The sequence below is a fragment of the Scyliorhinus canicula genome, chromosome 7 (genome assembly GCF_902713615.1).
Source record: "Scyliorhinus canicula chromosome 7, sScyCan1.1, whole genome shotgun sequence".
NCBI classification, from domain to species: Eukaryota; Metazoa; Chordata; class Chondrichthyes; order Carcharhiniformes; family Scyliorhinidae; genus Scyliorhinus; species Scyliorhinus canicula.
The window spans coordinates 191,314,682-191,339,476 of NC_052152.1; the positions used below are offsets into that span (position 1 = coordinate 191,314,682).

Genomic DNA, 24,795 nt, shown 5'->3' on the forward strand with positions numbered 1-24,795 from the left:
GAAGCAGCTGAGGAGGCACTTTAAACTGGGTCACATGTGTGTACTTCCTCTGTGTAATGTAGAAATGATGCATGTAGAAATGGTACAGCAGTTATCATGGGGGATTTTAATCTACATGTCGATTGGTTTAACCAGGTCGGTCAAGGCAACCTTGAGGAGGAGTTTATAGGATGTATCCGCGATAGTTTCCTAGAACAGTATGTAATGGAACCTACGAGGGAACAAGCGGTCCTAGGTCTTGTCCTGTGTAATGAGACAGGATTGATTCATGATCTCATAGTTAGGGATCCTCTCGGAAGGAGCGATCACAATATGGTGGAATTTAAAATACAGATGGAGGGTGAGAAAGTAAAATCAAATACTAGTGTTTTGTGTTTAAACAAAGGAGATTACAAGGGGATGAGAGAAGAACTAGCTAAGGTAGACTGGGAGCTAAGACTTTATGGTGGAACAGTTGAGGAACAGTGGAGAACCTTCCACGCAATTTTTCACAGTGCACAGCAAAGGTTTACACCAACAAAAAGGAAGGACGGAAGAAAGAGGGAAAATCGACCGTGGATATCTAAGGAAATAAGGGAGAGTATCAAATGGAAGGAAAAAGCATATAAAGTGGCAAAGATTGCTGGGAGATTAGAGGACTGGGAAATCTTTAGGGGGCAACAGAAAGCTACTAAAAAAGCTATAAAGAAGAGTAAGATAGAGTATGAGAGTAAACTTGCTCAGAATATAAAAACAGACAGTAAAAGTTTTTACAAATATATAAGACAAAAAAGAGTGGCTAAGGTAAATATTGGTCCTTTAGAGGATGAGAAGGGAGTTTTAATAATGGGAAATGAGGAAATGGCTGAGGAACTGAACAGGTTTTTTGGGTCGGTCTTCACAGTGGAAGACACAAATAACATGCCAGCGACTGATAGAAATGAGGCTATGACAGGTGAGGACCTTGAGAGGATTGTTAGCACTAAGGAGGGAGTGATGGGCAAGCTAATGGGGCTAAAGGTAGACAAGTCTCCTGGCCCTGATGGAATGCATCCCAGAGTGCTAAAAGAGATGGCTAGGGAAATTGCAGATGCACTCGTGATAATTTACCGAACTTCACTAGACTCTGGGGTGGTCCCGGTGGATTGGAAATTAGCAAACGTGATGCCACTGTTTAGAAAAGGAGGTAGGCAGAAAGCAGGAAATTATAGGCCAGTGAGCTTAACTTCGGTAGTAGGGAAGATGCTGGAATCTATCATCAAGGAAGAAATTGCGAGGCATCTGGATAAAAATTGTCCCATTGGGCAGACGCAGCATGGGTTCGTAAAGGGCAGGTCATGCCTAACTAATTTAGTGGAATTTTTTGAGGACATTACCAGTGCAGTAGATAACGGGGAGCCGATGGATGTGGTATATCTGGATTTCCAGAAAGCCTTTGACAAGGTGCCACACAAAAGGTTGCTGCATAAGATAAAGATGCATGGCATTAAGGGTAAAGTAGTAGCATGGATAGAGGATTGGTTAATTAATAGAAAGCAAAGAGTTGGGATAAATGGGTGTTTCTCTGGTTGGCAATCAGTAGCTAGTGGTGTCCCTCAGGGATCCGTGTTGGGCCCACAATTGTTCACAATTTACATAGATGATTTGGAGTTGGGGACCAAGGGCAATGTGTCCAAGTTTGCAGATGACACTAAGATGAGTGGTAAAGCGAAAAGTGCAGAGGATACTGGAAGTCTGCAAAGGGATTTGGATAGGTTAAGTGAATGGGCTCGGGTCTGGCAGATGGAATACAATGTTGACAAATGTGAGGTTATCCATTTTGGTAGGAATAACAGCAAACGGGATTATTATTTAAACGATAAAATATTAAAGCATGCCGCTGTTCAGAGAGACTTGGGTGTGCTAGTGCATGAATCACAGAAGGTTGGTTTACAAGTGCAACAGGTGATTAAGAAGGCAAGTGGAATTTTGTCCTTCATTGCTAGAGGGATGGAGTTTAAGACTAGGGAGGTTATGTTGCAATTGTATAAGGTGTTAGTGAGGTCACACCTGGAGTATTGTGTTCAGTTTTGGTCTTCTTACTTGAGAAAGGACGTACTGGCGCTGGAGGGTGTGCAGAGGAGATTCACTAGGTTAATCCCAGAGCTGAAGGGGTTGGATTACGAGGGGAGGTTGGGTAGACTGGGACTGTACTCGTTGGAATTTAGAAGGATGAGGGGGGATCTTATAGAAACATTTAAAATTATGAAGGGAATAGATACGATAGATGCGGGCAGGTTGTTTCCACTGGCGGGTGAAAGCAGAACTAGGGGGCATAGCCTCAAAATAAGGGGAAGTAGATTTAGGACTGAGTTTAGGAGGAACTTCTTCACCCAAAGGGTTGTGAATCCATGGAATTCCTTGCCCAGTGAAGCAGTTGAGGCTCCTTCATTACATGTTTTTAAGGTAAAGATAGATAGTTTTTTGAAGAATAAAGGGATTAAGGGTTATGGTGTTCGGGTCGGAAAGTGGAGCTGAGTCCACAAAAGATCAGCCATGATCTAATTGAATGGCGGAGCAGGCTCGAGGGGCCAGATGGCCCACTCCTGCTCCTAGTTCTTATGTTCTTATGTAATCTTGTTTCCTCCCACATTCCGAAGATGTGTGGGGTAGGTGACTGGCCATGCTAAATTGCCCCTTACTGTGCAAGTTAGGTAATGGGTTACAGGGATAGGAGGGAGTGGACATGGATAGAGTGCACATTCAAGACCCGATGAGCCGAATGGCCTCCTTTTGCACTATAGGGAATCTATGATTCTATTCTATGATTCACAATTCGATGTTAATTTCATTTTGTGGGAACCATAGCTTCACGCCGGGGGAATGGATGGGATGTATAGGCGGTTGAGGGAGGAGAGGTTTGTGCGGGTCAGGGATATGCTTGCGGAGGGGAATTTCACTGGGCTAGAGGAACTGAGGGAGAGGTTTGAGTTACCGAGGGGGAGTGAGCTTAGCTTCTGGCAGGTGCGGGACTTTGCACGTAAGGAGCCGCCTTTGGGTCCTCAGATACCGGAGTATATGCTTCTGGAGAAAATGCTGCTCCCGGACGTGGGGGGGGGGGGGGGGGGGGGGGGATTGATGGCAGGATTGGGGATATATAGAAAATAGAACATACCGAGCAGAAGGAGGCCATTCGGCCCATCGAGTCTGCACCGACCCACTTAAGCCCTCACTTCCACCCTATCCCCCTAACCCAATAACCCCTCCTAACCTTTTTGGTCACTAAGGGCAATTTATCATGGCCAATCCACCTAACCTGCACGTCTTTGGACTGTGGGAGGAAACCGGAGCACCCGGAGGAAATCCACGCAGACATGGGGAGAACGTGCAGACTCCGCACAGACAGTGACCCAGCGGGGAATCAAACCTGGAACAGTGGCACTGTGAAGCAACAGTGCTAGCCACTTGTGCAACCATGCTGCCCATATTGGAGAGCAGGCAAGGAATTAGTGAAAAGGATCAAGTGAAAATGGGTGGAGCATTTGGGGAGGAAGATAGGATGGGAACTTTGGTGAGAGGTAATGCGGCGAGTGAACTCAACCTCCTCCTGTGCAAGAATGAGTTTGACACAATTTAAGGTGGTGCATATGACCTGGGCTCGGATGAGTGGGTTATTTTTGGGGGTAGCGACGTGTGTGAGAAGTGCAGGACAGGGCTGGTGAATCATGCTTATATGTTCTGGGGGGTGTGAGGAATTGGAGAACTTTTGGGAGGCAATGTTCTGGACCCTATTGAGGATTGTAAGTGTTGAAGTGAAGCCAGACCCGATGGTGCCGAACATTAGGGTGTCGGAGGGGCTGGAGTTGCTGGAGGGGAAGGCGGCCCACGTTGTGGCCTTCGCCTCTCTGATGGCACGGCGACAGATCCTTTTGGATTGCAGATCGGCTTACCCACCAGGGGTCACGCCATGGCTAGGGTATCTGTACAAATTTCACAGGGAGGAGAAAATCAAATTTGAGGTATGGTGGAGGCCGTTCATGGTTATATTTGAGGAGCTGCTTTTCGCTGGGGGGGGAGGGAATTAAGAGGGGGAAAAGGTACAAACTGCATACTTTGATGGGATATTGAGCTTGTGTTATTTTGTTGAATGTATTTGGAATAAAATATCCTTTAAAAACAAAATTGTGGATTCAGGCCAACCTGTCGAATCATTCCTCGTAAGACCATCCACCACTTAATGAAGCTTGAAGTGAAATAGTGATGTATCTAAAATGAATCACCAAACAAGGTCTGATACCAAATATCCTGGCAAGTTAGAAAAGCTTAACTGAATCTCAAGGTAAAGACCCTCTTAAAGTTTGAGGAACTTGGACTAAACTGTGAGAAGGTTACAAGAGCCGTAATAATCCAGAGTAAGAAGATTATAAAATATCTCAAACGTTAACACATTTTTCCCTCTGCCTGTACCTTTAATTTATATTTAGCCCTATTCCTACACTGTAACATCTCTATGAACACTTAAACAAAAATGTTCCAATTACTAATCAAATTATGCCTTGACAAAGGAAAAATTAATTTTAGGAATACCTACATATACAGAACAGATTTACTAGCTTGGCTGAACAGGAACCAGATCCCAATGAAATGTTATGAAATGTGTTATTTTAACTTTCTATCAAATTTACTAATGTTTCAGCAAATTAATTAGCATTTACTGCAAACAAATCACATCATGAAACCCCGTGTATTATGACTTATGACAATGACTATACATTGTGAAGTGAATTATGATCTATGCTATGTGAACGATTTTCCATGGGCCTAAAAATGTCCCCTCAATATATTATTCGACAGTTCATTACATTTTCTAATTGCTTGTTTTACATTCTGCAGCTAATAACAGTGATATTTTCAGTAAAAGACAACCACTCCAGTTTTCACCGCAGATTTATACATCAAAGTAAGTGGTATTTTAAAGAATGTTTTGTTTCAATTGAGATGTTTTGTTGTTATTTCATGCCTTACAAATTTTTTTTGTGTTTCTGTTGGTACATTTGCCGCTGAACACAGTCATGGCCATCGCACAGCTTCTTATTATGTGACCCATTCAGTGATGAGCCACTTTGGATTTTACGAAACACAGATAGAGCTAACAGTAATTTAAATAAGCCAAGAGCTGCGGCATGGTAGCACAGTGGGGAGCACTGTTATTTCACAGCGCCAGAGTTCAAGGTTCGATTCCCGGCTTGGGTCACTGTCTGTGCAGAATCTGCACATTCTCCCCGTGTCGGCGTGAGTTTCCTCTGGGTGCTCCGGTTTCCTCCCACAAGTCCCGAAAGATGTGCTGTTAGGTAATTTGGACATTCGGAATTCTCCCTCTGTGTACCCAAACAGACGCTGGAATGTGTCGACTAGGGGCTTTTCACAGTAACTTCATTGCAGTGTTAATGTAAGCCTACCTGTGACAATAAAGATTATTATTAAAATTATAGAGCTCACATTGTGTCAGTGGGCACCACTAGGATTAACTATCGTCATCTTCACCTGGGCCGTTATCTAGCAGAGCTGATTGACTGCCCATTGCAAAATAATAATAATAATCTTTATTAGTGTAACAAGTAAGCTTACATTAACACTGCAATTAAGTTACTGTGAAAATCCCCCAGTCACCACATTCCGGCGCCTGTTCGGGTACACAGAGGAAGAATTCAGAATGTCCAATTCACCTAACAAGCATGTCTGTCGGGACTTGTGGGAGGAAACCGGAGCACCCGGAGGAAACCCACACAGACAGGGGAAGAATGTGCAGACTCCGCACAGACAGCCACCCAGGGTTGGAATCGAATCCGGTGCTGTGAGGCAGCTGAGCAAACCATTGTGCCGCCGTGCCACCTCTTCATTGCTCAACGGTAAAAATAAGAGTTTACACTACTATTTCTGACTTGTCCTATGGTTTGTCTACATTTTACTGAAATACCAGTCACCCATAGTCTGTACCTTAAATGAATTGTTTTTTAATTGCCTATTTAAACACTTGCAGTATTCTATTTCCTAAACAAAGATTTTTGGCTGGTTAGAAGATTCTAAGAGTTTTTTTTTAATGGTTTGCCTGAGATCTGAAGTTTTTGCATTGGGCACCTCTTTAACAACCGACCTGTTAAGATTAGAGGGCTAATTGGAAACGCGGTCTGCAATTTGTGACTATTAGTGCAGCTAATTATCCTCATTATCAATAATGAAGATTAGAACCATAGGATATTTGCAGCACAAAAAGAGGCCATTTAGCCCATCGTCTCTGTACCAGCAATTCACCAAGTGCCACGTCCCCCACCTTTTCCCTGTCGTCCTGCAGTTTTCGCTCTCTCTTTACTCAATTCTCCTTTGAAAGCCACGATTGAATCTGCCTGCACTAGGCTCTCAGGTAGTGCGTTCTGGATCCTAACTATTCGATGCATCAAAACATTTTCCTTCATGTCATTATTGCTTCTTTTGCCAATCACCTTAAATTGGTGTCCTCTGGTTCTTGACGCTCCTCCCTACCTGCCCTAGATTATCGAGGATCTTGGCCTCGAGCATTTGACAACAAACGGAGGCAAAGTGACTTTCACCTGTAGCATTGATATCAAAATGACCTGCATTCCTGCGAGGCTGCTTCTCAAACTCTTATTTTACTCCAGCACGATGGCGGAAACCAATACCTGGATAAATCTTTATTTTTGCCAGAATCACAAATCACCCTTCGCTTGTGAAATGTGTAATTTTTCAGTGTTACAGCATAATTGGTATTTTCATAGCTGCAGGAATTTAAACTGTGTCTGTTGCTTAAAAGATCAATTTTCATTCCATGAAAACTCCATGTGCTTTCTGTATTCCCGTTCCACTCGTTTCCAGGGTGGTTCTGTTGCCCTCCCCGCATTTCAATCCCCTGTCCAATCCAAGTCCATTTCTAATCCCTCCCCCGTTTATCTGTTAATTCAATTCTTACAATGCTGACCGCTTCCCACCATTCACCAGGTGCCTCCTATGGTCCAGATTAAAGTCCATTCCTGGTTGTGCCACCTACCTTTCCTTTGAGTCCATTCGTTTTATTGTTACTCCAGGTCATGCAGGGTCATATTTGTTCCCTGGCAAAATGTTCTGGGATGAAAATCAAATTCTTCAAGGAACTGTGAATGTTACCTCATGGACGTGTGGCTTTGGCAGTAATGAATGAGGAGATTATGGAATGGGTGTTCTATTAGCATGCTAAAGAAGAAACTGACCAGCTCAACTTCATATAAAATCACAGGTCTGAGTTCATTACAAGTTTGAGGGTTATGTACTGGGTACATTTTTCTTTTGGCAAGTTTTGCAATAAAAGTATTTTCCACCTGCTCATGGGACTTTTTATTTCCCATCAACAGTCGCTGTCGCTATGTCATTCAGTAAATACCCTGATCGCCCAATGAAACCCTTCCATTCCCTCTACCAACAATCTAATCACTCTAATGTACTTGACAAAGCCAAATAATTTATGAGCACATGTAATGGATACCAGTTGATTTATTTATCTTTTGTTTATCCTAATCAGATCATATCCACACATTATTCCTACACCCTCGTTCCACGCCATGGCGGCCTATGGGCAAACGCAGTACACAGCGGGAATTCAGCAAGCTGCTCCTTATGCTACGTACCCACCTCCAAGTCAACCCTATGGATTACCTTACAGTGAGTACAAAGGTTAGTTTTTCTCAGACAGGACACTTCAAGCAGAATCTCCATAGTTGTTAAAAGTAAATTAAGGTCAGCCTCATTAATGAAAATAAAGCCCATCTGATCGAGTCTTTGGCCCATAGACTACTTTGATTTATAAATGTGAAAAGGGATACATTATAAGGCAGAAGATAACACTTTATCGTTCTGACCTCAACCCTCCTGGTTCTTGTTTTGAGTGCTCGTAAGGATTCTATACTAGGAATAAAGTTATGAAGACAAAAATCCATTATATGCAGGTGACCTTACAATAATTAGATACCTGTTTATGTGTAAGTTTGGAATTGTTTGTTGCACTCCAGATGTCGTATGTCAGATTTAAATATTTCAATGGAATTGGTTGAAAAGAAGGGATGCTGGAGCTAGAGCATTTGACAATCTCCATTGTCTCTTGCCAAACACCAAGAAAACTCCATGATTTCACAAGCTACTTTGAATGCTTCTTAAGAGGAGATATGTCTCAGTATAGACTCCCTAGGGGCAGCAGGGTAGCATGGTGGTTAGCATAAATGCTTCACAGCTCCAGGGTCCCAGGTTCGATTCCCGGCTGGGTCACTGTCTGTGTGGAGTCTGCACGTCCTCCCCCTGTGTGCGTGGGTTTCCTCCGGGTGCTCCGGTTTCCTCCCACAGTCCAAAGATGTGCGGGTTAGGTGGATTGGCCATGCTAAATTGCCCGTAGTGTCCTAATAAAAGTAAGGTTAAGGGGGGGGGGGGGTTGTTGGGTTACGGGTATAGGGTGGATACGTGGGTTTGAGTAGGGTGATCATGGCTCGGCACAACATTGAGGGCCGAAGGGCCTGTTCTGTGCTGTACTGTTCTATGTTCTAGAGTAATATCCTTCCTTGGCAGTCACTCGGGATTGAGGATGACTTAATATCACTTCATGGTTGGCCAGCAGAAACATGCTAGCAGCAAGGCCACGATGAGCTGCCAAACCTTGGTGCCCGTACACAAACTCAGATTAAAAATGACAAAACTGAAGCAGGCAGATTCAAGTGAAAGGTGGGGTTGAAACTCGAAGATCTGAAAAGTAGACATTAACATCCATGAACAGAGTTGCACATAATTGAGCCAAATAATTTCTGGCAATAGAATTGGGCAGAAGCTAACTGGTATTCCACGAGGGAATTGTCGCCATCCAAGTGTCCTCATGCTTATTGGTCCTTCCTACAACCCCTCTGCCAAGACTTGAGCGTCCTTATCTACATGTATAATAATCTTTATTGTCACAAGTAGGCTTAAGTTAACACTTCAATGAAGTTACTGTGAAAATCCCCTAGTCGCCACATTCCGGCGCCTGTTCAGGTACACTGAGGGAGAATTCAGAAATTCCAATTCACCTAACAAGCACGTCTTTCGGGACATGTGGGAAGAAATAGGAGCACCCGGAGGAAACCCACACAGACACTGGGAGAACATGCAGACTCTGCACAGACAGTGACCCAAGCCGGGGCCCTGGCGCTGTGAAGCAACTGTGGTAACCACTGTGCTACAAAGTACCAGTGACACAGCAGGCCCTAGCTTTGCATGCACACCGCACTCAGTAAATCAGACCAAGGATTTTGTTGCCTTTAAAAAGCTGAGACAGACAGAATGGGGGAATGTGTGAGCCTGAAGAATGTGGAGAGTTTCATTAACTATTTCTGAGTCCGGGAAACACTTTGTGAATTTTCTTTCTGCCGACGCACACAGCTGCGTTTGCTTCTCTTTGATTGTGACAGAGTCAGACCACCTGCAGGTTATCAACACTCATGGTTCCCCCAACCCCACTCAGGGCTCCACAGGAGCAGTCTGGCATTCCATACCCTTGTTTACCAATGTCATGGAGGAGGGGCAGCACAGGACAGAGCAAACGAGAGTCAGGTCACGAAAATGCAGCTCCCTTCCCAACCCTGAGAGTGTACGAGCAGCAGGGCTAATATAAGACCCGAAGAAGGAGATGTAGAATCTGAAATCTACTGCCTGAAAGCGTGATGGAAGCAGTTTTCATATTTACATTCAAAAGTAAATTGACTAAATACTTGAAGGGAGGGGGGGAAAAACTCAGATCATGAAGAAAGAGATTGGAATTAACTGGATAGCTCTAGTAAAGAGTCAGTACCGGTACAATGGGCAGAATGGCCTCCTTTTGTGCTGTAATATTCCATGAGTCGATTTGTATAGAGACGGCACTGTACCAAAGAGGCAATAGGTGAGTTTTCACTTACTGTGTGAAGATTAGCTAGCTACACTCGCATAACTGCACAAATCTCAGTTAACTGCACAAATCTCAGTTAACTGCACAACGCTCAGTTAACTGCACAACCCTCAGTTAACTGCACAACCCTCAGTTAACTGCACAACCCTCAGTTAACTGCACACGCTCAGCTAACTGCACAACCCTCAGTTAACTGCACAACCCTCAGTTAACTGCACAACGCTCAGTTAACTGCACAACCCTCAGTTAACTGCACAACGCTCAGTTAACTGCACAACGCTCAGTTAACTGCACAACCCTCAGCTAACTGCACAACGCTCAGTTAACTGCACAACCCTCAGTTTGGTTTTGAGGGTGACTCAAAGTTGCTTCTCTTTGATTCTCAACACCCAACCTTTTTGTAGGACAGGCTAGATTTTGACAGCCATGTATGACCTTCCTATATTAACCAAGAGGCACCATAGGTAGGTAGTCGCCAGGTAAAGAATTTTACAGGAGAGCAAGGGAATTGTTCACCTCGATCAGATTTCAATCTACATGATCAACACGACTTCCATCTCAGGTGCCCACCCCTTCCAGCACCAGCATAACATGGCTGTTTTGCTCACTGTCAACAGGATGCACAGTTACTTTCGACCGCTCAGTCATTTCTGAATTCTTCACAACACACTCCATGACTCCATGATGAGATCATGCACTGCAAGTTACAGAATATATGACCGTACCTTGTAAGGTTTAAAAATCAAAAACAACCCCTGGGTCTGAAAACTCGAGTACATGAATACAAAAATACATGCTCTAAAGCAGGGGTGGGCAAACTTTTCCGTGCAAGGGCCACATTCAGAAATTCACAATTCACAAAGGGCCGCATAGTATATTAAGTAAAATAATTACTTCACCCGGTTATGATTCTGGGCGCCTCATATAGAACATAGAACAGTACAGCACAGAACAGGCCCTTCGGCCCTCGACGTGCCGAGCAATGATCACCCTACTCAAGTCAACGTATCCACCCTATACCAGTAAGTAACCCAACAGCCCCCCCCATTAACCTTAAAAAAAAAATTTAAAAAAAAAAAAAAAAAATTTTTTTGAAAACAATTTTTATTTTTTTATTTTTTAATGACTTGGTGGGCCGCAGAAATACCTTTGGCGGGCCGCATGCGGCCCGCGGGCCGTAGTTTGCCCACCCCTGCTCTAAAGAGACCACAGTGAAGTGCATTAACATCATCACACCTCTATTGAGAGCTCAGGTAGGCAATCTAAGAAATCTGGCAGGATGTCTACACCGGATGTAAGGAGATAGGAAAGGAAGGGTGCAATATTTTAAGACTAGGTTCTCTCAAAACAGGACGGTCTACTCAGTGTTAATTTGAAATCAAAAGGTGTTTTCAACCGACCTTGTTGAAAATAACTGTTGAAAGAGTTACTTAAAAGAATGTTTCGAGGTGCATTTGTGAGTGGATGCACAGGAGTATGCATGCATTTTGGTTCACGCCTTCCTGAAATAACAATGTGCCTTTGAATCAGGCATCAAGACAGAAGATGGCCTGAGTCAGGCACACTCACCAGGACAGACGGGATTTCTCGGCTATGGCACCAGTTTCAGTACACCTTCGCCAGGCCAGACACCTTACAGCTACCAGATGCATGGTCAGTATTAGCCGGCTCTCAAAAAAATACTTTGCGATCATTGACTTGTTCAGGAACCTATGTTGAATTTTCAGAGTGACCTTGGACCATAATATTGATAATTGGTAATAAACATGGATGAACAACTTGCATTTATGTGATTCCCTCATCATAGGATGGAAATAGTGGCCGAAGAAACCCAGGAGGGGAATCAAGATATACAGAGGCAGGTGTTCAGGGATTCGGGTAGAAAGAGAGGCATCAAGGTGGACACTTTCTCAGTTGAGCATTTTACAGGGGAACAAACTGAGTTAGGCTGGAAGAAAGAAAGATACAAAGGAAACCAGCACCCATAGCACTGAAGGAGAGTATGGACCATGCAGAATTCTGTACATCAGGACAAAGAGTTTGGATTCAATGCATTTGAGGGATGGATTCAACTTAGATAGTGAGGGCGGACGTGATAGCAGAAGCAAATGAGAATGCTCATTAGAGAAGTCAAGACAATTGGATGATGGTTTCACTGGCAGCGAGCTGAGACAAAGGCACAGACGGACAATGTCTTTGAGGTGGGAAAAGATAGCCTCATTGATGGGTGAGATTTGGATTTGGGGCAGCATGGTGGTGCAGTGGATAGCACTGGGACTACGGCGCTGAGGACCCGGGTTCGAATCCCGGCCCTGGGTCACTGTCCGTGTGGAATTTGCACATTCTCCCCGTGTCTGCGTGGGTTTCACACCCACAACCCAAAGATGTGCAGGTTAGGTGGATTGGCCACGCTAAATTGCCCCTTAAATAATTGGGTACTCTAAATTTATTTTAAAAAAGAAAGAGGTATGGGATTTAAAATTTGGTCCAGTATAAAAGAGTGCATGGAAATGGAAATTTCCTGCATTGCTATGCATTACATCATCGGTTATTCTGCCAAAATACTTGCTGCAGATTTTCTGGGACAATAAGTACACATCTTGAACAGCACATTACAGGGAGAGCTGATGCAAAACAATGAATTATGTCACGACCATGTGCAAACATTTAAAATAGACATCACAAAGTGCTCCTTATTCCGATGCTACTCAATAGTCAATAATTAATGTGCAATGGAATTTGTAATTACTCAATTACTTTTTGCCAATTCTCCTCCACTTCTTCTTGTTCACAATGGCTGCAATTTCCGTAGAACTTTGCTTCTTCTTCCACCATGACTTTGCGAAAACAGGAGCCGCTCCAAGGAAACTTCAACAAATGTGGGGTGTCTCTTAATCTTCGTCTGATTCTCTCTCCCTGTTACTCTGGCTCCCTTCCTCTCACCCATCAAACGTTCACTCAAGAACACAGGAAATATCGCACACCGAAAGGAATCCGTCCTCATTAATTTTCAAATACAGCTTCCATGAAATGGTGTGAGATTTAGAATCCTTCATTAACTGATAACATCTTCACAGCATTTTCTCCCAGCTGCTCATACAACAAGACATGTACTGAATAGGCGGTCTATTACACCAGTCGCTCCACTTCAATTCCGCTCGTACTTTTCCAAGCATTTTAGCCAAGTTTGCTTAATGGATTTGAGGTCATTAAATATTATAGACAAGTAAATGAAGGCTAACAAATGCTCATGAAGTTATCCAAGACATGTAGCCATTGAAATTTTTCTTGGATTAATAAGGATATAAACAAGGATTTGAAATAGCAACAACTTGCATTCATGCAGCACCTTTAATGTAGCGAAACGTTCCAAGGCACTTAAACAAATAATTTAGCAATCTTTGTTTCATAGCCATTTAAGATTTCATTGAACAATTGTATTCAAATGAAAATATAGTACAGTTAATCATATATATATATTATATCAATGTGATTAGGTGCATAAAATGTATTGCTCTCCGAACATGTTGCATATTTTGGTGTCCAACTGCTTTAAAGCATAATCTGAGACTCGTACTAAAAGGGCAGGAAAAATAATTAGGCTCAAATGCACACTATCACAATACTGATATTTACCAACTAATTTCCTCTAAAATCCACCTGTGCTTGTTTCCTCACTTGTTACATATGAGGTCACAACAATGCTGCTTTGGTCAGCTTTACATCAACCATCATTTTTAGTTTTAGGAGGTTTTATAGCCGGATGTCTCCAGGCTATGGGGCCACCACCAATACACACAAGCTTGTCAGAGCACCGAGAAACACCCTGCTACCTGACTGCCAACCGGGTAGATTGTGGGCCGCAGCAGGGAACTCCCCGACCAGGCCGCACTTAGCCCCATTTTCTGCACTGAGGAGCTGCGTTTGCTGGAAGATCGCGGCGGCAATTTTAAACGGCATCATAGATGATCATAGAATTTACAGTGCAGAAGGAGGCCATTCGGCCCATCGAGTTTGCACCGGCTCTTGGAAAGAGCACCCTACCCAAGGTCAGCACCTCCACCCTATCCCCATAACCCCAGTAACCCCACCTCTCTTAATCGGGATTGCCCGATTCAGAAGAGTGACGTTGAAGCCACTTTCACATTCTGATCTTATTGAATGGCTGAACGGTTTACTCCTGCTCCCGTCTCTTAAGTAAACCCTAAGCACCGGGACCAGTCACAGCATCAAAACCACACCTTGTGTTGAGATCCACTAATTCAGCTCAAACTGGGGCCAAGGTTGAGACTTTCCTCATCTGTGTGGCTTAGTTACTTCCCTAATCACTTGATCCATTAGAAGCGGCATTTGGAACTTGACAAATGTCAAGGCAAACATTTTAAATAAGTTTAATTTTCAAACTCTGAAGCATCACAGCAGCAGCAATTGTGATGCAGATTGCTCCGGATAATGTAATTAATCTGGAGAACTGTTCAAGAGAAGGGAGCAAAACTTTTAGTTTGTAATGAGTCTAAAATGGCAGCTACATTCCAAAGCACATGGAAAAAAAATTCAACTTTATATTGAAAATAAAACTGATCTGATCGTCTAAGCTGGCTGAGGATGAAAGAAATAACAGTTCCTTGCAAGGACCGCATTGGCCAACACATGAAATTAGCTCATTTTTTTCAGAATTTACACCCACACAAACACAGAGCAATAACGCTTTAACATGCCTCCACTTGGCCAAGTTAAATTAAACTGTTCAATTAAACTCCATTGTACAAAGCTGCCATAGCACCAGGTGTGCAATGTCACAGTTAACAGCCCTCAGCTTTTCAATAACAGCTTCCAATTGCAAATGATAAAGTGACTACTGTTTCCATTGTACTCGTGTGGGTTCGAATTTATTGCCGTTTTAGTAATATCACATAAATGACTCAGTGCTGCTCGAATGAGAGGCCATCAAGCAGCTTCAGCTTTAACTAACAATCAGCCAGTGTGAGCTCAAACTTACAATTGCCCAGGTATTAGCTAAGACCATGGCAATTTATGCCTCATCCAACAGCACAAGAAACAGGTTTACTGGCCATTATTATGTTGTTGTTGTTTCTGGCTTTACTGTGCTCAAATTGGGCTGTCGTATTTGGATTTTGTTTATTGTCATGTGTACCAAGGTAAAGCAAAAAGTATTTTCTGCGAGCAGCTCAACAGATCATTAAGTACATGAAAAGAAAAGGAAAGAAAAGAAAATACATAATAGGGCAACACAAGGTGCACAATGTAACTACATAACACCGGCTTCGGGTGAAACATAGAGGGGTGTAGTGTTAATCAGGTCAGTCCATAAGAGGGTCGTTAAGGAGTCTGGTAACAGCGGGGAGGTAGCTGTTTTTGAGTCTGTTTGTGCATTGTCTCAGACTTCTGTATTTCCTGTCCAATGGAAGAAGTTGGAAGAATGAGTAAGCCGGGTGGGAGGGGTCTTTGATTATGCTGCTCGCTTTCCCCAGGCAGCGGGAGGTGTAGATGGAGTCAATGGATGGGAGGCAGGTTTGTGTGATGGACTGGGCTGTATTCACGACTCTCTGAAGTTTCTTGCGTTATTGGGCCGAGCAGTTGCCATACCAGGCTGTGATGCAGCCAGATAAGATGCTTTCTATGGTGCATCTGTAAAAGTTGGCAAGAGTTAATGTGGACATGCCGAATTTCCTTAGTTTCCTGAGGAAGTATAGGCGCTGTTGTGCTTTCTTGGTAGTAGCGTTGACGTGGGTGGACCAGGACAGATTTTTATGAGAACACTTCTATTTCCTAGAAGTGACACACTTTTTGTGTATTTCATTGGCTATTAAGCATTTTGGGATGTCTTAAGTTCGTCAAAGGTGCGATCATTTCTCCCCGCCTGAATACAGATGAAAAATCAAAAATATTGCATTGGCATAAGGGAAAAACTGCAGAGAATATATAAATAATTAAATTCCAAAATATTCATTCCAAAGTGTGTAACTAAGGAATATATTTGCATCTTGTTAAATATAATAGTGTATGATACAGGGGAATGCATTGTGTCTATTGGGCTGAAGACCATTCTATCCAGTAGTTTGATGCTATAAACAACGTCCAATGTGTTATCCTTCAAGTTCTTCCTCTGTGAGGGCACTGATTCAAGTGGAAACTATTGTACAGATGCTGGCAGCCGACCAATGTTTTCCTCAAGTGACTTCTATCACTTACCTCCTTAGTTTTTCTGGACTAGTTTCTAGTCAATTCTCCAACATTCAGCAAGTTGGTGTATTTTTAAAACAATGAGTGGTGGTAGAAGATCTTGGGCCGGGATTCTCCCAGCCCGGGGCCAGGCCGGAGAATCCCCGCAACTGGGCCACGCCGCCCCGACGCCGGCATGCGATTCTCCGCGGAGAGGAGAATCGGCGCCATTGGCGCAGGCACATTTGGCGCTGTGCTGGTTGTGGGTCACTCTATGCGGCTGGGCTGCCGATTCTCCGGGCCGAGCGGCAGCTCTAAAAAGGCTGAGTCCCGCCGGCGCCGTCCACACCTGGTCGCAGGGTTGGGGGGGGGGGGGGACCTCTGATGGGGCCTGGCCCGCGATCGGGGCCCACCGATAGGTGGGTCGGCCTCTCGCTTCCAGGGCCTATTTTCTTACGCGCCGGCCCCTGTACTCCCGCGCCATGTTGCGTCGGGGCCGGCGCGTTGAGGGAGGTCACCACGCATGCGTGTGTTGGCGCCGGCACCACTGCACATTCCTTCGTTGACGTCGGCGCCACTGCGCATGCGCGGATCCCGCGGCGCACAGTTCACACCGGGATGGGTGGCTGGAGCTCCAGCGCCGTGCTGAATCAGTACTCCCAGCGACGGCGTTTCCGACGGTGTGGACACTCTGCCGCCGAATAGGAGAATCCCGCCCATGATTATACAGGTCGCCACTTGAAGACCTGATTCTGTCCTCGCCTGGTGTTCAAGGATGTTCAGTTTCATTGCGATGAATGAATATATAGCACTGATCCATGATTGACCTTTGCCCCTCTCTAGCCAAAGAGGTGTAATAGTTCTCCAATTGTTGCCCTGGTGGAGATAAGCAATGTTCATTCTTAATGTGGAGACCATAAAGTGAAGTCAGCATTGTGTCTAAAAGTTAAGGATTTGATGCTTAGTGGACATGAGCTATCTTGGAGATATGGGGCTTATTTTCCTAGCCCCTCTCTGCCCCAACAATGAACAAATACAGCATGGCCTGTAATGCACTGAGCCTGCCTTTGTTGACCTACACCCAAATTTGATGGCTCCTTCCATTAATGTGGACCAGTCCCATGCCTGGCAGGTTCCCCAGAACAGAATATTGTCCCGACAGTGCAGAAGGAGGCCATTCGGCCCACTGAGTCTGCACTGACCCTACGAAAGAGCACCCTACCTAGGCCTACTCCCCGCCCTATCCTGTAATCCCACCTAACCTGTAGATCTTTGGACTGTGGGAGGAAACGGGAGCACCCGGCGGAAGCCCAGGCAGACCCGGGGAGATCGTGCAAACTCCACACAGTCACCCAAGGCTGGAATTCAACCCGGGTCCCTGGTACCTTGAGGCAGCAGTGCTAACCACTGTGCCACTCAACAGGCTCCAGTGTCAGGAAACAAAGGTGTTGAAGGGTTAAAGTCCAACTGCAAGTCCTGGGGTTCTTTGATTGCTGTTGGAGAACCACAACATTGCCAAATAAAAAGGGAGCTGTATATCATCCAGCTTGGTAGGCACTCCCCCTCACACCACCCTATCTGAGGGAAGCCACTAGCACAAGACCCACTACCGTCTTCCTGCATCCATAAAATAAGTCCGACAGCTATCACAGGTGCAAATACTACGCTCCCTCGCAGAGGGAAGTCCCAGAAACCCCGAAGCTAACCAGTAGGGATGGAGACCTGGTGTGTTGACCTCTTTTGCCTAACCCTTGCACCTGGTAATGGCTAGAAGATGCTTAATAAAGTTCTATGTGTGAGGATTTTTAAATAGAATTCATGAAACATCAGTTAGCTGAATTGACAATAGAAAATAATGGTGATGATGCATTGTAAAGCTTCAGCTTAGAGGGCAGAAGCAGTAACCCTTGGAATTACAACGGTCTGATGTGGGCCCACTCATTCACTGGGGAAGTGGAGAGTGGGTTGCTTTTCCAATGAACTGGCATCATTCCCCAAAAGGGAACAAAGCCCCAGAGTGAGCACGTTTAGTCAAGTGTTTCCCAGCACTCACGGTACCGAGAAACACTTGGCTATTCAATACGTGTCACCTTGGATAAGGGGCCTGCTGAGGCCACACATTGCCCTGTCTTGTACAGGGGGCTTCAGAGATCGGAACTCTCTCGCGACACTGGGGAGTTCCGGCGAGCGGAATGGCATCCAGGTCTCTGAAGCCCCCAAATTCCCCCCCAGCACTATGGGAGGGTCCCCAGCCCAGCCACTCCAACCCACAGCTCAATCACGCACACAAAAGACAGCAGCTTGGCAGTGTCCATGCCAGCCAGCAGTGCCACATTGGCCCTGTCAGGGTGCCCAGGTGGCTCCAGCAGCACCAGGACACCACCCTTCCCAAAGGGCATGCAGCTGGGGCCTCTGATCCCCGGGAGACCCCCACATGTGCCATTCCAGCTGGTTCCCATTTGTGGGAACCAGTGCTGAACAGCACTTGCCCAAGGTCTCTGACATGAAAGTGGTAACCCCAATGTCTAAGGTACCTCCGGAATCTGCACATTAGAGTGAGACTAGCTGTCTCGCTCTAATATGCAGATTTGCCAAAACGTGATCCCACCTACAATGGGTAGGATTTAGATCGCAACGTCTTGCGAGATCTCGTTGGATCTTGCGAGGCGTTGCGAGCCGGATAGATCCCGGGAGCGGGGTCTCCCAGTTTTTATCGGCCATGCTGCGCTGCGGAGAGCTGCTTTTCTGATGCAGCGTGGCCATCGGATCGCGCCCATAATGTTTTACTTGTTGAAGACACCAAACGAAGAATAAGGGAAAATCATGGGTTGGGGAGGAATGTGTGGTTCAGAATATCCTTGAAGGGAAAATCTGTTATTGTTTTAGTGGCCTATAGAGGGAGTTACACGTGTTTCCTGGTCTACTCGTGAACTCCCATTGCAGGAAATATTAGCAAAAGGCCCCTGTAAAATAAGTATATGCAGCAAAACAGTATGGAAACTCATTTACAGCCTTTAAAAAACATTTGTTCAGTCTGCACACTTCATTAGCAGATTGGGGAACAATAGAACAGTGCCTGACTCTCTCGTTCACTCCCTCAATACCCCATGGCCAGGACCTTTGATATGGCTTTGTGGTTCCAAAAATGGATGTTGTGCTTAGACAGCTTCCGAGATAAATGTAGGCGTATAGGAAAAAATGTTCAATATATGACACAAATATCAGAACAGGAAAAAGGTTTTGGAGGCAGGAAAGGCATCTTGACTTTTCGTTAATTTATTGAGATTTCTTTGCCAAATAATGAACATATGGAATAGTATCTGAGCAAAAATAATACATTTTACTTTGGTTACCTATTTTGAAAAAAATGGTTAAATAAATATATATTTGAGAGTGGGATTGAATGTTATCATCTGTCAGCATCTGAGGAAAGAAAAGACTAGTCAATGTTTCAGGCACAATTCTTCTCCAAGACTGAAGACTAATAGACAAATGAACATTTTGGAGAAATTGGGGAAAATAAAGAGTAGGGGAGACATATAAAAACATTACGATTCCAATCACAAAGAGAAAGTTAGTTGGTTGCAAGATCTATAACCGGCTTGAAAGGAAAGCTAAAAACATCAGAATGTTTCAAAATAATCGCAGTACATGACAGCACACGGCTCACTGACGTGCAGTGCCAGGGTGGCAGTGCCAGGGTGGCAGTGCCAGGGTGGCAGTGCCAGGGTGGCAGTGCCAGCATGGCAGTGCCGGGGTGGGTCCTCTGAGGGGCCCCATTGGGGGAGGGGGGTGTGGTGGGAGGGCGGGGGAGAGGCTGACGTCTGTGAGTTGGGGGTAGGGGGGGTGGGAGTGCCCCTAGTACATATGTCTAATCTTCGCCTCATTGCCATGGGAGAAGTAGTGACTCATGAAAGTTGACTTGTGTTAGCGGTAGTGAAAGTCAGAGGGACTTCCGCTGGAGAGCAAGCTGCTGAACACATAAGGGTTGCCATTTTCTGGCTTCATTGCGCCCGGCCCAAATCCCGCTGTGTTGGGAAAATTCCAGAGAGAGACCTCAAACTTGTGTTGCCCTGTTATGTATTTTCTTTTCTTTTCATGTACTTAATGATCCGTTGAGCTGCTCGCAGAAAAATACTTTGCACTGTACCTTGGTACACGTGACAATAAACAAAATCCAAATCCAAAACGGCAGGCGTGAAAGAGTTTGCGATGTTGCAGGCCCTCCCAGCAGATGTAACCAGGTTCACACCCAGCGAGGGCATGAACCCGATTACCATTTATTTAAATGCATTTTAATATTCAAAATCGGCTTAACATCGAATCTTCCAGGAAGAATAAATTTTCCTATCCGCCGGCATGATGTGGCACTGGCAGTAATCAACCGGTCTCCATAAACAGAGAGTAGACGTGCCGACCACCCTGGGGGGCTCAGAGGCCACTGAAACCACTTGGTGGTCGGGGACATGGAGCGGAGTGTCCTGGGACCAACCGGTCAGTGGCAGGAGGTGGGACCTGAAGGGGAAGGGTGAGACCGTGGGTGGGGGATCTGAAGAGGCATGGGATATGAAGGGGGCAGGAATTGGAAGGGCGGTGCATAAAGGGCGACCCATTTGGAGCGCCCCAATTCTCAAATGCCGGCGAGGCGATCTATGTTCAGGGGGGAGTGGGTTAATGCCAGCGATCTATGTTCGGGGGCGGGGAACATGCCCTCAATGGGGGTTGGGGTCCGATTTCCGTTGGGGGGAGGTCTTTAGTTTCACTTGGAGTTTGGGACATCCTTTTGAAACCTGGATTACTGGCATGTTTATGCCCTGACACTCACAATGACGACGCAAAACACACACCCCTGCAAAAAAATGGCAAAGTGTGGAACGATCTCATTGGGAAACCTGCCTGTTTCTCTGCAAAGAAATACACCAGACTGGGATTTTGCTTTGCTGAGCACCTTCAGTCGGTGCGCATTCAGACTTTGACCTTCCCGTTGCTTGCCATTTTAACACAAGACCCTGGCCTGCTGCAATGTTCCAGTGGAGCTCAGGTAAACTGGAGGAGCAACATCTCATCTTCCGGTTAGGCACGCTACAGCCTTCCGGTGTCAACATAGAATTCAACAACTTCAGATTAGCTCTAGCCCACCTCGACCCCTTTCATTCCATTACATTTTAACTGTCTTTTACATTTTATTTGTTTCTTGTCTTTCTTTTTATATATATATATATATATATATCCCTCCCTACCTTATCCCCCCTTTCCTTACCTTTTCTCCTCTTTGCTTCTCCCTTCCCACCCACATCTGTCACAGTTTACCCTCTGATGTTAGTTTTTCTGCTGTTTGGCCTTTCACACCTTTTGTTCTCTCTGGGGACTGCCAATAGCACTCTTTTCCCTTGGTTTCTGTGGCCATGACTCTCACCTTTCATTCCCTCACCCCACAGTATAAATATTTCCCACTATCCATGTCTTTTAGCTTTGACAAAGGGTCATCTGGACTCGAAACGTTAGCTCTTTTCTCTCCCTACAGATGCTGCCAGACCTGCTGAGATTTTCCAGCATTTTCTCTTTTGGTTTCAGATTCCAGCACCCACAGTAATTTGCTTTTATGCCAGTTTTTTGACTGAACCTGACACTTTACCATTCTTGCGAAAATTCTGCCCACAGGATCTCGGTGCTGTTTAGCTCATTAATTATGCTGCCAATTAGCTATGGATTTTATTATGCCGCTTATTAATTATGCATGCTAATATTGTGGGGCGGGCAGCAAGTGGCTCACTCGGAGATCGCCTATATAGGCTCCAACATCTGGAATGGGACCCAGACAGTTATTCACTCTTCCACTCTGTTCCCCAAGCCCACTGCGCCTCTCTTTCCCCCCCCCCCCCCCCCCCCCCCCCCCCCTCCCCCACCACCTAACCTGGCCCACAACAATCCTGGCCCGGGCTCACCCTTCCCCTGCGCCCTGCCTTGGTGCCTTGGTGTGCAGCATGTGTGACAGGTAGCTGATATCTCTCAAGGACGCTGTGAAAGGAAGGTGAAACCAACGTCTAGTAAACTGAAGATCCAGGAAGAGGTCTACCTGGCCAGGTGCACGCCACTTCTATACAGTTGTGAAATAGAGCATTTTAAGTTCCCATTGGCAGGACGCTGAGAGTTGGGGATGGAAAGCAGATTCCAGTGTGTTGCCCTTTTAACAAGATGCAAATGGGGCATTCAAGATAATTCCGTGGGATATTCGACCCGCGTTTATCCGATCGTAAAGGTCTGGAGAACTTAATTTCCTGACATCAGGAAACTGATTTTTGGCCTCCCACCAAATCTCGCTGCCCCGCCCCACGATTCCCATCACTGACAGGAGTAGAACATTTTGCCCTTGGTATTTCAAAAGGTGGCATTACTTACATAGGCTTCACAGTGACACCGAATTCTATTGCCTTTTCGCTGCAGTGTGCCCCAAGATATAGGTGACGGGGGCACTCCCAAAGGTTCAAATTTCACTAACACTGCACACCTAATTCCACAGTAAATTCAATATTCATTAAAATTCTGCAATCCAGCTTGTCATCATTTCTACCTTCTCCATTGCAGTCAAAAATGGAACTGATAACTTCAATTAGTTTACATTTCAGAAACTCGGTGTGATACAAAGGGCATATTTTTGATTACCCATCCATGAGTTAAGGCAACAGGAATCGTACAAACTAGGAAGAGATGGAGATCTCGTCTTTGCTCCTTGAGTGTCAACATTTTATTCCTTTCAGATTTGTTGGTTATTCCTGACTGATTCCTAACACACTTTTAAAAATGAAAGGGGTGGTTAACTTAATTTTGACTCTACGGATATCTTGTGAACTGATAGATTTTCTACAAGTCTTGACAAAATGACAAGGGTGCCCAACTTTATACAATGTGGGCTGAATTTTACGTGCCTCCTGCGGGCGTGTATTCGAGTGGGGGGGGGGGGCGAGTAGAATAGGGTGGGCGCCCGTCCCATCACCCTCCCCAAGCTCTCCCCCATAATCCAGAGAGCGGATGTGTGATGGAACCGAAAGCCCACCTGTCATATTTGAATAAATAATTAAGGGTCAATACGGCTTATTGTCTACTCAATTGACCCCAAATATATTCCACCCAAGCTATAAAACATTTAGCTTGTGTAGCACGTTCGGGTGGGAAGCTCAATTTTTTTTAACATAAATGTTTAAAGGGCACTCTTCATGGACTGTTCTTTCCTGATCCCTTAGTTTAAATCCCTCCCTCCCCCCTTCCTTCCAACCCACTCCCTCCCTTAAACCCAAGTGCAGCAGTCAGTTCCATGCTAATGTTGTTTATGGGGGGGGGGGGGGGGGGGGGGGGGGGCGTGCCCGTCTGTATTATCCAGCCCAGTATTTGGGTAGTAACTGACTGAAATGTTAATACATAAGGCTGACAAGCCATCATTAATCACTTTCGCACCTCAGTAAGCTCCTTGGACATGACCAATTGTAAGTTTTTGCTTCCCAGACATTAAATGGACACAATCAATAAGACTGGAAATCTATTTTATTTTCGATCTTCAGAGGTACAATATCATCCTTTAACTGAAGAGTAAGATGGTCAGGTCTCTCATTGCTAAGTTTTTTTTCTTCAGCAAACAATGTCACTAGCCAGTTCTGCTTTACGATTCGCCAACAGGATCTGTACATCTGCCACAATCTCATCTTCCTCAATTTATCTACACCTCAATCATCTGTATATAATTGACACATGGCTGGAATTTAAACTTAAGCTCTCTTTTCGAGAGTCCAACCCTTTACCTCTAGAGATACTATATCTTGTAAAGGGACTTAAAAGCAAATTAATCCTTCATGAAAATCCAACTGCAGGTCCACCCTTAGGAGGAGAAGACAAGTCTTTCTCATGGGATCTATCAATTTCTCTTAGCAGGCCTGCTTCAAACAGCTGAAAAGCTCTTTTTTATGGAGCCTTTAGGAACTCTGCAAGGCTGAACTCTGACCTCACCAAAAAGGAGGTTGCTCTTTTTTTCCCTAAAAATAAAAGTTCACATCAGAAAGCAGCCCTCTCCCCATGCATCAGATCTCCAGATACTTCTGAACTCCTTTTATAACTTATTGCAACAGCTAAACTTCTGCCATATATAATTTAAAAGCAAAGCCACCATAAACTCCTGTGTCCTCTTGGCCTCTCGCTCTACACATGGTTCTCATTTGGCACAGTCTGTGAGACTGCAACGGTGGTGAACACAGCACGAGAGCAACCGCTTCCTTCAGAAGAGGTCAAACCTCTCTTTTTAAACAGCATGATAAAAAATCACTGCAGAAAATCACCCCATCAGGTTCAGAAGTGTTCAAACAAACACGGGTCGACTTTAAATGTAGCAGAAATAATCACCTTTACTGTTTCATTATAAGCGTGAAACTGTGTCGGTTCCCCGTGAAACTATTTGCCACAGCGTTAAAATGCATAATGTGGGAAATGAGATCCAGGTTCATCAGAATTGGGAAATATATGACAACAAGGAGAATTTGGTTACCATTATGTTTTTCAGAAGGTCCAGCAAAGATACGAAAGCGCATCCCTCCAAAATTATTGCAAGAAAAATAAAACTATCAAACTACAGTGAGAAATACTCCTGAGATTAAAAGCCTAAGACTTACACTAATCAATGCACAAATGATGCTACACAAATATTAGAGTACGGAGGT

At 44.9% G+C, this 24,795-nt stretch overlaps 1 protein-coding gene across 3 annotated transcripts in view; it reads left to right on the top strand.

Annotated features, from left to right (window-relative positions):
• Nucleotides 1-24,795, top strand: part of LOC119969645 (eyes absent homolog 2-like) — a 293,262-nt gene that overhangs the window by 114,750 nt on the left and 153,717 nt on the right. For 2 of the 3 annotated variants that reach the window (XM_038803556.1, XM_038803557.1), the window contains exons 4-6: nucleotides 4,852-4,918; nucleotides 7,529-7,680; nucleotides 11,441-11,563. In XM_038803556.1, the coding sequence (XP_038659484.1) occupies nucleotides 4,852-4,918; nucleotides 7,529-7,680; nucleotides 11,441-11,563 (342 nt within the window). The remainder of the gene's footprint in view (nucleotides 1-4,851; nucleotides 4,919-7,528; nucleotides 7,681-11,440; nucleotides 11,564-24,795) is intronic. The other variant, XM_038803558.1, reaches the window with a different exon arrangement.